This window comes from Phaeoacremonium minimum (genome assembly GCF_000392275.1).
Source record: "Phaeoacremonium minimum UCRPA7 unplaced genomic scaffold PA7_03_scaffold_610, whole genome shotgun sequence".
NCBI classification, from domain to species: domain Eukaryota; kingdom Fungi; phylum Ascomycota; class Sordariomycetes; order Togniniales; family Togniniaceae; genus Phaeoacremonium; species Phaeoacremonium minimum.
The window spans coordinates 696176-711571 of NW_006921512.1; the positions used below are offsets into that span (position 1 = coordinate 696176).

The following is a 15396-nucleotide window of genomic DNA, read 5'->3' on the forward strand; positions in this document are numbered from 1 at the left end:
TTTTTTCTAAAGCTTCGCGGATACAGATCAGTGTTTGAGGAAACTACTAGCCATTGTTTATATTAGGATAGTAGATTGTTGCCCTTGATGTCGAGCGTGTTCCTAATCGAAAAGACACCTGCGGAACATGAGCTTCGAGAACCGGCCTGTAGCATTGATAAAGATACCAATGTGTCAGTAGAGAAGTGAATGACCTGGTTTGAGGTTTTTGGTGGTCTCAATTGAAAATTAACTAACAAATAAACTCGCTTTCGTGGCTTGAAAAGGGCATTCGTGGTGATTCTGGGCTTTTTATTGGTCCTTTGCTCAGCTCCCCTTGATGAAGGATTACCTGTCAATGCCACCCTAATTATAGAAGGTAGTAGCCGCCCGTAGAATTAGGTCCCAATTCCCGTAAGAGAGCATGGAAGTAAGCGACACTCCGTGAGATTGTACACCTCCAGCGGGGTAATTCGCCTCGGAGGATGCAAGTCTATGGCGAGGGAAGGCTGCTTGTTAACGTTGCAGAAAGCCGTCATCTGAGTCGACGACCAGGCCATGCTGTTGCCTGATACACGCCACTTTCTTCTGACATCGTTATTCCTTCTAAGTGAATAATCCATCAGAAGCCTGGCAATAGGATCACTAACTTCTACTCTATTCCCGAATTCTGGATACGAGTAACGAAATTCGTCTCTGAGGGAGGCTATGTGTTTGCTTAGCATTGTCGTTCGTTCACAAACTTAGACAGGCACTCCCTTCCCCCCGGCCCCCCCCCCAAAGCCTCAATCCATTGCTCGAAGCCCCAATCCTGTAGAAATCGTGATTTCCTGCTGTAGGATTCTCACCCTTGCCAAACTCAGATGTATTTCGCCGGGGACATCGGCAAGGTAGCATTAGCTAGTCTACTCTATTCAGGATTAAGTAGAGACTATGCCGAAAGTCGCAGTCCTCTTGACGAGCTAATGTTTATGTTCTCGTGCGGAGGCGTAGAAACGGCCCTTTACGATTTACGAATTCAGTCCAAAGGTCATATGATAATGATATGAATACGGTCTTTATAATTATATATAAATGTGCAACATGCGACCTTCCCATCGACATGTGTAGGAGGACAAAGTAGTGCGGCTATATCACTGATCTCTCTCAATAGAATTTAGCTATGTTTTTTTTATCAAATCTCGGGCGCGTCGGAAGTTTTGCCCTAGGCCTTGTGGCCATGGGCTCTCTTATTGCTGCTGCGCCGTGTGACATTTACGCCTCCGGCAATACCCCATGTATTGCCGCACACAGTACTACTCGTGCCCTGTACAGTGCTTATACAGGTTCACTTTACCAAGTCAAACGTGGCTCTGATAATGCCACGACCATCATTGCACCTCTATCTGCTGGTGGTGTTGCTAATGCCGCTACGCAAGACAACTTCTGTGCTGGTACGACAGTAAGTAACCCCCAGGGTCCATTTCCACACAAAATCAAGAACAAATATACCACCAGCATACACCTTTAGAATCCAATTATTGAGTTTTCATCGTTTGTCTCAAAGCCAACCACTAATACCCTATTTCATAGTGTCTCATCACGATCATTTACGACCAGTCCGGCCGTGGTAATCATCTTACCCAGGCTCCGCCAGGCGGCGCTGCTAGTGGTATTGAAGCTGGGGGTTATGATAGTTTAGCTGGAGCAATCGGTGCTCCAGTTACACTAAATGGGCAGAAGGCATATGGCGTCTTTATTCCGCCTGGCACAGGCTATCGTAATAATGCCCCTAGTGGTACAGCTAAGGGAGATGCAGCAGAGGGTATCTACGCAGTTGTAGATGGAACACACTACAATGATGCCTGTTGCTTCGATTATGGTAACGCGGAGACCAACACTCAGGATACCGGCAATGGCCATATGGAGACCGTCTATTTTGGCACTGCAGGTGGTGGTACTGGCAGTGGGCCTTGGGTCAAGGCTGATCTTGAGAATGGCTTGTATGGAAGCGATAATTCTGCCACACACCCTGCACCTACAGTTAGCTTCCGGTTTGTTACTGCAATTGTTAAAGGACAGCCCGGGAACAACTGGGCGGTTCGCACCGGCGATGCTACTTCTGGATCACTAACAACACAATGGAACGGAGTCCGCCCGGACAATGGCTACAACCCGATGAGCAAAGAAGGTGCCATCTTGCTCGGTGTCGGCGGCGACAACAGCAACTGGGCACAGGGCACATTTTACGAAGGCGTCATGACCACGGGCTTCCCAACAGACGCCACCGAGAACTCGGTCCAGGCTAACATCGTAGCCGCCAAATATGCCCCAGGGTCGTTGGTCAGTGGCCCGGCACTTACTGTCGGGTCTTCGATCTCGCTTCGAGCTACTACTTCCTGTTGCACAACACGCTACATTGCACACACCGGTGATGTCGTTAATACTCAGGTAGTGACATCGTCTGATAGCACTGCACTCAAGCAATCGGCGAGTTGGACGGTTCGTACTGGGCTCGGTAATAGCGCCTGCTATTCATTCGAGTCAAAGGATACACCTGGTAGCTTTATTCGCCACTCCAACTTCGAGCTTCATCTCAACGCCAACGACGGGAGTAAGCTATTCGGTGAAGACGCTACATTTTGCCCTCAGGCTGGTCTCAATGGCCAAGGCACTACGCTTCGATCCTGGAGCTATCCCTCTCACTTTTTCCGCCACTATAACGCCGTGCTCTATGCCGCGAGCAATGGTGGAGTCCACGCTTTCGACAACCCCGTATCCTTCAATGATGACGTGAGCTGGGTCATCGGCGCCAGCTTTGCTTAACTTACGGCTTCCGAGGGTAGCCTGTTCGTATAGGTCGGTGGTTCCTTTTGCTCCTTCGTCGTCATTTCGTGCTGGAATAGGAAAAACAAGGCGCAACCAAAAAAATGTGGCTTCGATTCTATCGAGCAGGATCCTGATTGGAGCTGTGCTAGCTGCCAAGCTGTACGTTGGGGCTGTGGGGATAAGCTTACCCCAGCTCGCCTCGTCCTAGCCTGCCGCCTTGGCTGATCGGCATATGTATGTACAAGCCGAGGCCCCGGCAGCCTGTAAATACTTCCTTGCGGTGATCCTACAGATCGCCAAAAGCTTTCTAGGTTATTGGTTTATAAATTTGACTACAACACATCTTGGCCCTTGTAGATATTCTCTATACCAATTACTGACTGCTAGTCTGTTATTGCTCCAGTTCCTGCGATGTAATAATATTGCATTACACGTTGACAAATGTAAAGCTGTGGTAGCGACACCTGAGAGGTTTTCAGCTTATCGGCCCTTTATGCCACCTGCATGGCTATAGCGGAACTCTGGATTGTGGGCATGGTCATCTACCTAGGTAGTATGAGTCGCGGAAGTAACCAGAGTCGCTTTTAGAGGGCAATGAAACCATGGCAAACGTAACTTCGGAGTTAACGGTGAAGGATCGAGTATTATTTCAGAATGCTACTCTATGTTAGGGGCTCGGTCATGACTTAGCCGACTAGCGGCACTAGCCTACACGTCCTACTCCAGGCTCTGAACAGGATGATATAAGTTTACAAAGCAGTACCTGATCCGTATTTTCCTTAGCGCCATAGTAAGCAGTATGATAGACTTGAACATTTAGCAAAAGTTCATATCTTTACCAGAGAATGGTCGTCTCAAACTCTAGACCCCTTGAGTTGTTCAAATTGGGAGTGTTAAGGGTTTGAGCCTAGGCGATTGCCTAGGCGATACAATGGGAGTCTCTTCAGCAAATTCACAACCTTGAGTGCAGCTAGTGAAGATAAAGAAAGAAGTTGAACATGTAGTCAATGGTTGCCTGCGTGGCATGATTTGTCTGGGGAAAGAGAGGATCAAAAACCCACTATAAAGTCTGACTTGGATGAATGGTGTTTCCTGGGCTTTGGTCATGAGTGTCGATAGTGTTAGTCCAAACGGTGTTGAGGAAGCCGCCGCACTTGTCGAGGTCTAAAGCAAGAAACTCAAGTTCCATGGAAGTCGAGAAGTTGAAGACTCGGTTAATGCCGCCACCCATCTCAAAATTAACAAGAAACTCAAAAGTTTCTGTTTGTATATGATGAATCCCCACGAGATCAGCCAGTCTCCGTGGTCGGACATCGAAGGAGAAAGAGGATAGGCTACTAGTCGATGGTGAAAGGGACCACGCCCAAGATTCTGAGATCAAGAATGAACTCGACTCAGCCATGGATGCTGCATTTTCTCTGACGTTTGTTAGCGGAGTCGTCAAGCGAGCTGCCATCCAGGTTCAACATTGTAGAAGAAGTAGACACGTCAGAGCAGCAGAGTGAGCATACGGTATCCTCTATCCAGGCCGCCGAAGCTTGATCCGAGTGTGAGATTTCCTCTGTATCAATTCCACCGTATGAGCAAGAGAGCCCTTTGAGAGTGCAACTACTGCACGGCGCCTTGACCAGACTCGATATTAAGTCAATAAATCGGGAGCTGCACTTTCTCCTAACCTATCTAAAGTTAGCGATTGTGTTAAAATTGTGGCTGTTTTCAAGGTTGGTCAATGAGTTATGACACTTAGCAAGGCATCAAAAGGAAACATGATTACATACTAGAAAGCATTTCTGCCTTTGACTAGGAAGGACTACATTAAGGGCTATTTGGCGCAGATACCTCCCTCCTTAGTTAGAATCTCAACCATGTAAATTTATATCATTTGTACTTACTAGGTTGGATCTTCATCTCGAGTTGTGCCATCATGATAAGCGACGGCCATGCTTCGTCTAAAGTAGATGATACTTGAAATCCCAGTCCTTGATACTTGAGCCCGTCTGACATCCCGTTATGTCACCCCTAGCTTACAGATAAATCACAAACGTCGATCTCGCCATGTCAGTTTGGCTCCTTCTGCCTTTTCAAGAGCCCTTTCCCTAAAGCTGAGAACCGCGCTTGTAATCACAATCTTTGAGTTTAAGTCCGTATTGAGGTACAGATTATGCGAATAGGGCACACGAATGAGGATGACGGGGCCATGCACGTATTACAAAGCACTTTACTGCTATCCGGACAGTAAGACAAGGTCTGGTCGATAATACAATGTGTCATTCTATTTTTTTATAACCCTGTAGTCACTCAACTAGTTACCCTAACGCAATAGCCATGTCCTCCATTGCTCTTGCTACCGCCTCTTGCCTCGCCTGCTCATCCCTCGTGAGTAAAATGCCCCTGTCTCTCCTCCATTCCTCATACTCCGGCTTAGTCCTCCGCGGGCCATCATCACCCACACCCTCAGAGATAGAATAGCCTAACTTGTCCCATAGACGAAGCTGGTCCGCGAATCCACTATTGGGCGCAATCGAGGCACGCGATTTTCTCGCAAGAGCGAGCGCCGACTCATAGTCAATCGACTGGCTTCGCATCAGCAACGCCACAATGACAGCGCCGCTGCGAGACGTCCCCTGCTTGCAGTGGACGAGCACCTGAGGCTCGCGCGGCGCCGTTCTGAGCGCATGGTTGACCCATGCACATAAGCCCTCCAGCGACATCAAGATGTCTTCGTACGGAATATCTTCAATGGCCAGATGCTGGCGTTGAATGCCCAGTGCATCATCGATGACGGGCAAGTCCTTCTGGTTTGTCAGGCTCAAGACGTGTGTGATGCCGTGCTTTTGGAGAAGGTCGCCTGAGCGCGGAATTGATATGCTTTGGTTCCTTTAGCCACTTCTCGGAGGGAGCTATCTTAGAGGGGCGACACGCACTCTGAGATCCACAAACCTGGAATCTCCTTGATCATTGAGATTGGCCCATCATTGTAACCTTCCATTGAATATAGCAGAGATGGGCGATATCAAACGCAAGATGTTCGTGATCATTTGGCCAAAGTCTTCAACGTGTTGCTTACTTTGTGAAAGAGGCAGCCATTTTGACGCTCAGCCAAGCCAAGATACCTCGGACCCCGCCCTTTAGCTGGAAGAAGTCCGAAGTCAACTTACGTGACATTCCTCAATTGACGCTGGTGTTGTTTCAATGGCATGATTCTCCAAGAAGGTAGCTGAAGATATCTAGCACATATTACCGGAAGCGCATGCGAATCCATTGGCAGCGCTCCTTAATATCACTTCATGAGACCTTGACCGCTCATCACTGGGCGAGACTCAGTTTGATTCATCTGCGTCATATCAATTCGTATACCTCATCTAGAATTTGCCCTGCCAAGCGATGGGTTCGATGACCGACACCCAGAAGCTCGAGTGGCGTCCCAGTCTAGTCATCATAATACGCCTCCTCGTACTCTTCCTGATACTCCTCACGCGCCTCCTCCAGCTCCTCCTGGTCACTACTGCTAGCGTCCGAGTCCTGCGCATCAGCAAGGGCCTCCTCGTAGTCCTCGCGCGCCTCCTGCACCGACTCGCGATCGCTGCTGTCCACCTCGTCGCCATAGACGTCATGCGTCGGGAGCACGGGGGGAGGAGGAGCGTCGTAGGACTGCTCGTAGACCGGCGCGGCGCGGTGCTCGTCGTCGGAGTCATCTATCCCGCAGTATCAGTATTAGCATTCCGATCAGATGGCCAGCAACGCAAAGAGACGACCCACCAAGAGCCTCGTGCAGCAGCGCACCGCCGACGGCACCAGCGGCCAGTCCACCTGCTACGCCGAGCAGCATGCCGCTGCTGGACGACGACTTCTTCTCGCTGTAGCCCTGCTCGCCGTAGCCGCCGTGGCCGCCCCCGTAGCTATCATGGCCGCCAGCATAGCCGCCCCCGTGCTCGGCGGGGTAGCCGCGCGCGTCATGCTCATGGCCCTGCGAGGCCGAGTAGCCCGGGGCCTCCCACTGCGCGCGGCCCGTGGCCTGCTCGACGTAGTACCATCGCGCGTAGTGGGCGTCCCACTGGGGGGCCCAGCCGTCGGGGATGCGGGGCTTGTCGGAGGGGGGATTGTACGAGGGCGGCGAGTCCGACGAGGGGGGCGGCGGTGGTGCGCCGTAGCCTGAGGGGCCGTCTCGCGATGCGTACCCGGGCGATGACGATGATGGTGGTGGTGGTGGTTGTTGTTGTTGTTGGTAGTGGTGGCTGCTGTGGCCGGGACTGGGATAGGACGGGTAGTCCGCCTGGCTCGGGCCGCCGCCGTAGTGTTGCGGGGCGGGATAGTCTCGACTGCCTAGGGGGTGGTGGGAGGGGTGGTGAGCTTGGGATACCGACACGGACACGGACACTACGGCGTAAAATCTTAGGGGTCCAAGGTGAGGGGCAGGGTTTCAAGATTTTGGAGGTTGGGTAAGAGAAGGAGGGGTTCAGGTATAAGAAAATGTAAGATAACTCACTGGAATATCTCTCGTCGCGCTTCTTGTCGCCCAGGCCCAGGCCGTCAAAGTCGTCGGCAAGCTTCTTGAAGAAGGACATGGTAGATGGAGGAAGGATCTGATGGATTGAGCTGTCAAAGCTGTTCTTCTCTCATCTCACGAATCCGGCGCCCGCAGCACTGAAGAGGATCTGAAAGCTGGTGGAGACCTAATCTCTGATCTTATGAAGCTCTGCGCTTGAGCTGAGGCAGCCCGGGAACTTGAACCTGTGCTGTGAAACAGTGACAAAGCTGCAAGAGGACCAAAGGGGTAAGGGCACAGCGGGCACAAGCGTGGGGTTTGCTTCAGATGTTTTCTTTTGGCTGACTGGCTGCTGGATTCAGTGATTCACTGTGAGTAGACAGCCAACGGGCTGCTGGTCAGAGATTGGACAATGAATGATGGTGGATGGAGAGTGACACTGCGCGAGGAGAGAGGCGGATGAAAGAGGTTTAGGCCAGCATTCACACAAGACCGGCCAACTCACCTTGCCCAGCACTTAGAAGACAGTAGAGCACAGTAGAGTATGGTAGAGTATGGTAGAATACGTGTCCCAGTGGCAGCCAAGAAAGGCGCGGCAACAGTAAACGACTTGGCGTCTGGATATTCGGCATCTCCAGGACCCAGTCGGCAGAGATCGATATCTCTCATCTGCTGTTTGCCCCAGCAAAGCGTGACAGATCCCAGACTACATGTACCTAGGTAACGGTAGATAATACTAATCTAATACTCATCTGGTCGGCGGTTACATTACAGACAGGGTAGTTGGCCCCGCTGTTTCTTCTTTTTTCTTCTTTCCTTGTGTGTTCTTTTTCCCTGTGAAACTGAACCTTGAAACTTCCTCAGAGTTTACTGGTGGTTTTACTTTTTGTTTGTGTCCATCCACCATCCTCTTCCCCGTCCCCGTCCCCGGCAGCTCCTACAGCTCACGACGCCATCACAAAGCAAGCCACATCAAACAACCCGTCACTTCGACATAGCATATCACAATGTCGCAGCAATACCCCCAGCAGTATGATACTCCCATTCCCCATTCCCCATTCCTCACATGAGCTCTGGAGTGAGTTACTGATTTTATATATATGACAGAGGCTACTACGGCAGCCCCCCTCCCCAGGGCGGTTATCCTCCTCCTCAGGGCCCTCCTGGTCCTTACCCGCCTCAGGGACAGCCGGTAGGGAATTCCTTTCCTTTGTCCCAAGTCTATGGGCAAATATACGAGGGTCAAGTGCCTAACAAGTTGTTCTTGCAGATGTACTATGCGCCCCAGCAGATGCCACCTCCGCAAGAGGAGAAGAAGGACCGCGGTTGCCTTGTCACCTGGTATGATATATGACATCCAGCCCGATAGAATAGACTTGGTTACGCCAGAGCTAATAGAGGTTGTTACAGTCTGGCGACCCTGTGCTGCTGTTGGCTGTGTGGCGAGACATGCGAGTGTTGCTTTGATTGTTTGGAGTGTTGCTGCTAGGGCGGATACTCTGTGGAAACTTCACTTCACGATACCATCACGGGGGACTTTCGCGGTGAGAAGCCAGTGGCAATGGCAATGACAAAGGAATACCGACATTAGCTTTGAATCAGAAGAGGCTGGCCTGACCAGGCAGGGCAAATGGTTGAGGACAGCAGGGACGATGCAGGTGATCAGTATCAAACTCAACTCATCTTCTGTCTCCTATATCAATACCTACCTACTTTACTTACGCATTTCAACCACTTGTTCCTGGTTCATGCTGTGTGTGTGAGCTGAGCTGTGTGTGAACATGTCCGGTCTTCTTCCTTCTTTCCCATGCTGGCTTCCTTTCCTCTCTATCTGTCCTGGAATACCAATCTCGAATCATTCTGTTCTGTTTGCAAGAACTTGACGGATGCCCGGAAATGAAGAGCAGACGTTAACGTTATCCCCAGTGGCTCCGACACTTGACTGTGGCTGTGGCAGGGGCAGACCAACTTGCCTGACCCTGGACTAGTCTAGCGTACCTAGGCTCATCAGGTAGCACATGTGGATGGTAGGATAAGACAATGTTAGATGAATGCTACTCTATACCCAGGGAGAGAGTACCAAGGATTGATGAGTGCCCGAGCCACCATCGCCGTTAGCGGCTACACGTGTCCCCTGTTCCCCTGTCCCCTGTCCACCCTCCACTCCACTGCCCTCCATTCCAGGAACACCCAAGACCCCTAACTCGCTGTAGTCTTGCAGAAATACTGCATGCTCTGCATTGGTAGTGGGCGGCTCGGCCCAGATGTGCCGCGTAATTGTCGTAAACTGTATTGCGTACGCATACTGTAGCGAGGTGGCTGTTAGAGAGTGTTCCAGGCCTCTGAGCCAGCCCTAGCAGCCTGGCAAGAGCCTGAAGAGAACCTGGTAGGGTCCCTAGCGAGCCTAGGTAGAGGCGAGCTTGAGACATTTGGGTGACCCCGCGCGCTAAGACACAGACAGCAGCGCGGTACACTAGAGGCCAACTTCAGCTCAGCCCAGCTGAATTCAGCTCTTTTGTTTGTTCTCCAGCTCCATTGCCATCGCCATCGCCATTGCCTATTGCCATTGCCATCAATCCGTTCGCTGGACTCGAACTCTTCTCTGCCGCCTTAACCTTAATATTTCCTCCCCTATCTTTATCAATTCGCCAGCGAGAAGACCCCTCCTATTCGAGGACCCGATCCCCTTCCGAATACCGAATACCTACCCCCGAACTACCCATCCACACGATGTCCGGCTACCCTGGCCAAGGCGGCTACGGCGCGGGCAACCACGATAACTACCATGGCGGTTACCAGGGAGGTTATCAAGGCGGCTACCAAGGACAAGGACAAGGAGGCTATCAGGGAGGGGGATATCAAGGGGGTGGATATCAGGGTGGCCCTCCGCCTCCTCCTCCTCCCCAGCAATGGCAGGGCGGCGGTGGTGGACCAGGAGGACCAGGAGGCTACAATCAGTATCCCCCTCAACACCACCAATATCCTCCTCAGCATCACCAACAGAACCAATGGGGTCCTCCGCCAGGTCCCCCACCGCCAGGTCTCGATCCATACGGCTATCCCATGCGGCCTCCGCAACACCAGCAGCAGTACAATTCGGGCTCGGGAGGCTACGATAACTATCACCAGCGCAACGCAGCGCCGCCTCCCACAGGCGCGCAGGAGTTCGGGCATGGGGCTCCCCAGGGCTACACCTTCCAGTACTCGAACTGCACGGGCCGGCGCAAGGCGCTGCTGATTGGCATCAACTACTTCGGGCAGGACGGCGAGCTGCGGGGGTGCATCAACGACGCAAGGAACGTGTCGTCCTTCCTGATCGAGCGGTACGGCTACAAGCGCGAGGACATGGTGGTCCTGACGGACGACCAGACCAACGCGATGATGCAGCCGACCAAGCAGAACATCCTGCGGGCGATGAGCTGGCTGGTGCAGGGGGCGCAGGCCAACGACTCGCTGTTCCTGCACTACTCGGGCCACGGCGGGCAGACGGCGGACCTGGACGGCGACGAGCAGGACGGCACCGACGAGGTCATCTACCCGGTCGACTTCCGGCAGGCGGGCCACATCGTCGACGACGAGATCCACCACTGGGTCGTCAAGCCGCTGCAGGCCGGCGTGCGGCTGACGGCCATCTTCGACAGCTGCCACTCCGGCTCCGTCCTGGACCTGCCCTACATCTACTCCACCAAGGGCGTGCTCAAGGAGCCCAACCTCGCCAAGGAGGCCGGCCAGGGCCTGCTGGCCGCCGTGTCGGCCTACGCGAGCGGCAACATGGGCGGCGTGGCCTCGTCCATCTTCGGGTTCGCCAAGACGGCGTTCAAGGGCGACGACGCGTACCAGAAGACCATCGAGACCAAGACGTCGCCGGCGGACGTGATCATGTGGTCGGGCAGCAAGGACGACCAGACCTCGTGAGTAGCCCGCGTGTGTGTGTGTGTGTGACATGGTAGGAGGGTGGAAAAGCTGACATGTTTCATGCCATAGTGCCGATGCAACGATCGCCTCACAGGCCACGGGCGCCATGTCCTATGCCTTCATCTCGGCGATTAAGCAGAACCCGAACCAGAGCTATGTCGAGTTGCTGAATAGCATCCGGGAGATCCTGGAGGCAAAGTACTCGCAGAAGCCGCAACTATCGTGTAGCCATCCCTTAGGTATGTTAAACTATGTCTACGTTTGTAAACCAGCCAGGACTAACGCGAGCAGATACAAATCTACTATTTGTCATGTAGGAGTAGCTGAGGAAGTTAGGTCTGCAACATCACAGGATGAAAAAATAGACGAAGCTCTAAAAATAATGAATGTATGGCACAAGCACGTGTGAGAAGCGAATGTGTGTGTGTGGTTCTGCTTGTTATGGCGTTTTGCATCATGATTGAATTCAAATATCAACGAACTGGGTATGAAACAACCCTTGGAAACCTGCAAATCCTCCACATTCTCGCCTAGTACTACGAAGTCGAAAGAATAACAATCTGCCTTCCCTCCACGGGTAATCATGTTGTCTGATAATAATAATAATAAGGCCCTACACGGCCCGCTACTTGGTGGTGGCTCCACGCCCTCCTCGTCCACGGCCATCTCTCCCACCACCACCGTCGTCGACGTCGTTGCAATCATGGCCATCATAAACAGTCGTTTCGTCAGATCTCAAAAAGATCTTTTTCCGTTAATTTGAGCTCCTTGTTGGGATTGCGCCTTTTTCTTCTTCCCCCAAAGGCAAAAGCCGGTGGCGTTGTTAGTTAGTACGCCGGCTTCCTGTGCTTGCGGGAGAAGAAGTTGCGGATGGACTTCTTCACCTCGACGGAGCCGAACAGCCAGTCGTTGCTGTGCCGCCCATAAAAGGACGTGTTGCGCAGCTTGCGGCCCGACGTCGGGTTGACGAAGCGCTCCTCGGCGGGCGTCTCTGCGTCAGTGGGCTCGTAGTAGCTGATCCTGTTGGGTGTTGCGGTGGTGGCGGATGAGAAGCTGTGGGTGGTCGTGGGCGGGCTGATGCTTGTCATCGGCGGATGTAGGCAAGAATATGCCGGTTGCAGGGTGAAGAGATGTGTTTGTTTGTTTGTTTGGTTGATTGATTGAAATTGACGTAGAGTCTTTTGACCGAGGCTGGGTTCACGGCACAGGAAGTATGCGTAGATGTGCACCGTGGATCTCAGCTGAAGATGTAAGAGGTGGGAAAGATTGTTGAGGCTGTGACTACTACTACTTGCTAGCAGATAACTTGGTTGTTTGGGTATGCCTGTTTTGTTTGTTTGATTGATGGATGATCTTGATGAAGCTACAGACAGATTGGGAACCATTCTAGAAGCCCCGAGGAGGAAGGCTGCTTCGTTTTAATACTTTGGGCACTGCCGAGGCGTGTCTTCCTTCTCTTGTTGCTTTTGTTACTTCTTTGACTGTTTGCTCACCAGAAAGCAGAAACCCAGAGCTGACCGCGGGCCAAGACCGGCCAAGCACAGGGAAGTGGTCACTCTAGAGCCGTCTCGGCTTTTCGGCACGGCGCCCAGCGGACTCGATTGGACTTTAGGGAAAGTCTAATCCGTCAAGGCGCATTGAGGCTCTCGGCGAGGGGGTCCCGTGACGTATCCTCAGGTGGGAATTGACTGGGGATGGTGGAGTGGCCATCAGTCATAGGAACAAGAACCTTGCAAGATCCCATGGAATTCGTGCTTCTTGCTGGGGCATACATATCGTCAACCGTACGAGTTTGGCCCGTAGCCAAGAGATTGGCGTCGAAAAGCCCAATTGCAGAGGCGGTCTCCGTCACGATTTCACAGCCCATCGATCGTTCCGTTTGACCAACCGCCTGCACGCACCGTCGCACTCTGTCACTTGTTAGTTGTCTGCCAGTGGCCGGGCGTTGGTGTCTCAATGGTCTCACGGCCCCGAGGTCTCAAAAGGGAAAAGAGACTGCTGAGCCTTGTTATTGACCTTGGCGGGGTGAAATGATCGTGGTACACTGCAGCGATGGCCGCTCGCTGCAGCCAACGACAGGCCCCGGTGGCTGTTAGTGGGCTGCCCTGCGCCTTGCTGGTTAATCTATCACGGGTGCCCAACCCAGACGGTAACGGCCACTAACACTTGATGTGGGTGCCGAGAGAGACTTGAGATAAGGAATCATGCGTGATAGGAGTAGCATGTGCTGTCCCCGGCCAAATGAACATCGGTAGCATTATTGGCATTGATGCACACATTGCACTGTAAAGTGCTTGCGAATGAAGAGATAACAGGGAGGCGCAAGCCCCGGGTCATTCCCGCGCAGGCAGCAGACGCCGGGGCTTGGCGCCTCGTCGGGCTGACCGAAGGGCGAATGGACGACCGAAGCCGCGAGAGACGGCGTCTCCACTCTCCGCTGGGAATCCGTTTGATCGTCCTGATCAGTGAATCTTATCTGGGGCATGCTGGGGCATGCTGGGGCATGGTGCAGTCCACGTGAGACAAGCGCAGTGTCTATCCCTGGATCGATGCTGCGATCACCGCAGCGATGGTTTTCTAGAAGGACGCTTAGAACTGCCGGACCCCGACTCTCTAGATGGGCTGGTGCCGTTTTACCCGTCCGTGGCTGGTGTCGCCGGATTTGGTCAATGATGATGAGCCGGTCGGCCGAGTGTCTTCTTCTCCATTGACCACTGACATTGCGCCGTCGACACGGCTCCGATGGCGGTGCTCGGGAAGGATGCGCATGTGACCCTCTTCTCCGGTATCATGCATTTGAGAACGTCACTGCACCGGGTCATATTGATAATGGAATGCTCTTCCTCGAAATATGTCGTATTGGGCAGCAAGTCACTGAATGCAAAGGCTCCAACATGTGATGCTTTGCGGAGAACCACCACGACCGTCTCTCTATGTATCATGGTAGGCCAGGACACAGGTAGTCAGTCAACCGGCCAGTCGGTCATAAGCTCGTCGTTTTCACGTCTACATCCCATGGAGGTCGAGCCTCACTCGTCATCCTTCCAGCCGTCTCCCGCACAGGTCATCCAATTCACGCCGACCAGCGTCAGTCCATGGTTCCTTGCAAACTCGGCCGGCTTGAACGATCGCCTCTCAACAAACTCCTCTCCGCCGACCTGCGCCTTGCTCAGGTCCATGGCAGCAGGCTCCCGGTACAGCAGAAACAGATATCGATGCGGTTTTGAGCTAGAGTCTCGTCAGCAATTTGATGAATCGAGACGCAACACAGACGAGAGCTGTCCGACTCACTCGTCCTTGGGTCCAGGGCCAAGATACTCTGTCAGGGCAGGCTTCGTCTCGCCAACAACACCGCTGTCGCCACTCAAGGGCTGCAGGCCCGGTAGCACCCAATGCCTCCAGAAGGCGAACTTTGGGTCATCTGGCGTTGGCGCATCTGGGTCCGTGAGGATGAGAAGGTAAGCTCCCCGCGGGTTGTCAAGATCGTCCTAGCGCACAGTTTAGTGCCTTGAAGGCGATGCTCAAGCAGCAAGCGCTTGACTTACCACTGGCTGGAACTTGATTGTTGGTGCGACCTTGCACTCGCTTGCCCGAAAGAAGTTCCCCAGGTCGATCTGCTTGTTGCTGTATGAGATCTCGAGCTTCGTTTTTTGTGTGAATCCTTCCGGTATTAGCTCGCTAGCCACGCCGGGCACGAGCTTTGCCTTGGCTAGCGAGTCTGCCAGCGCTTGTGAATGCGATTCGAGTGACATGATAGCTGTTTCTATCAATGTCAAGGTGATGGTGACTGTAAGGTATGAAGGCCGTTCTTCGTGAGGCTCTCGGAAATGAGTGAGCTGTATGACGTCGACCGTAGGAGGACGCTGTTGCTGAGCCTAGAGCTCGGTATTTAGGCGGGGTTGCGTGGAGTGCAGAACCAGAAGGATGACCTCACTGGTGGAAAATCAATCATTGACCAAGACATTCGCTTTTGCGATAAATCAGTGAGAGACTTCGCATTCTCCCTTCTACATTTCAAGTATTTCTTATCATTGTCTCCTACTTAATTTCTCCCATTTTCCTTACAGTTGCTTCGACATACATCATAGTTCTTGTGCGGTCTTGGCCCACCACCCCTACTAACAATGATGCCTTCGATAGCTCGTGCACCATTCAAATTGATCAATATTTTCGCGACAGCATCTCACACCTGACTACTATAGCATTTA

The 15396-nt window shown here is 52.6% G+C and overlaps 5 protein-coding genes across 5 annotated transcripts; 2 read left to right on the forward strand and 3 right to left on the reverse strand.

Annotated features, from left to right (window-relative positions):
- Nucleotides 1–1141: 1141 nt before the first annotated feature.
- UCRPA7_8866 (putative fungal alpha-l- protein) lies at nucleotides 1142–2784 on the forward strand (the record flags this gene model as incomplete). The annotated part of the gene is made up of 3 exons (XM_007921374.1): nucleotides 1142–1420; nucleotides 1552–2301; nucleotides 2611–2784. 3 exons carry the CDS (start codon nucleotides 1142–1144, stop codon nucleotides 2782–2784), a joined length of 1203 nt encoding a protein of 400 aa, XP_007919565.1.
- Nucleotides 2785–6216: 3432 nt separating this feature from the next.
- Nucleotides 6217–7352, reverse strand: UCRPA7_8867 (hypothetical protein; the record flags this gene model as incomplete). Its single annotated transcript, XM_007921375.1, has 3 exons — nucleotides 6217–6482; nucleotides 6547–6939; nucleotides 7274–7352. 3 exons carry the CDS (start codon nucleotides 7350–7352, stop codon nucleotides 6217–6219), a joined length of 738 nt encoding a protein of 245 aa, XP_007919566.1.
- A 2706-nt stretch (nucleotides 7353–10058) lies between these two features.
- On the forward strand, nucleotides 10059–11505 carry UCRPA7_8868 (putative caspase domain-containing protein; the record flags this gene model as incomplete). The annotated part of the gene is made up of 4 exons (XM_007921376.1): nucleotides 10059–10362; nucleotides 10413–11184; nucleotides 11258–11427; nucleotides 11480–11505. The coding sequence occupies 4 exons, from the start codon at nucleotides 10059–10061 to the stop codon at nucleotides 11503–11505; spliced, it is 1272 nt and encodes a 423-aa protein (XP_007919567.1).
- A 510-nt stretch (nucleotides 11506–12015) lies between these two features.
- Nucleotides 12016–12276, reverse strand: UCRPA7_8869 (hypothetical protein; the record flags this gene model as incomplete). The annotated part of the gene is made up of 1 exon (XM_007921377.1): nucleotides 12016–12276. One exon carries the CDS (start codon nucleotides 12274–12276, stop codon nucleotides 12016–12018), a length of 261 nt encoding a protein of 86 aa, XP_007919568.1.
- A 1941-nt stretch (nucleotides 12277–14217) lies between these two features.
- UCRPA7_8870 (putative phosphatidylethanolamine-binding protein) lies at nucleotides 14218–14940 on the reverse strand (the record flags this gene model as incomplete). The annotated part of the gene is made up of 3 exons (XM_007921378.1): nucleotides 14218–14416; nucleotides 14480–14676; nucleotides 14734–14940. The coding sequence occupies 3 exons, from the start codon at nucleotides 14938–14940 to the stop codon at nucleotides 14218–14220; spliced, it is 603 nt and encodes a 200-aa protein (XP_007919569.1).
- Nucleotides 14941–15396: the final 456 nt, after the last annotated feature.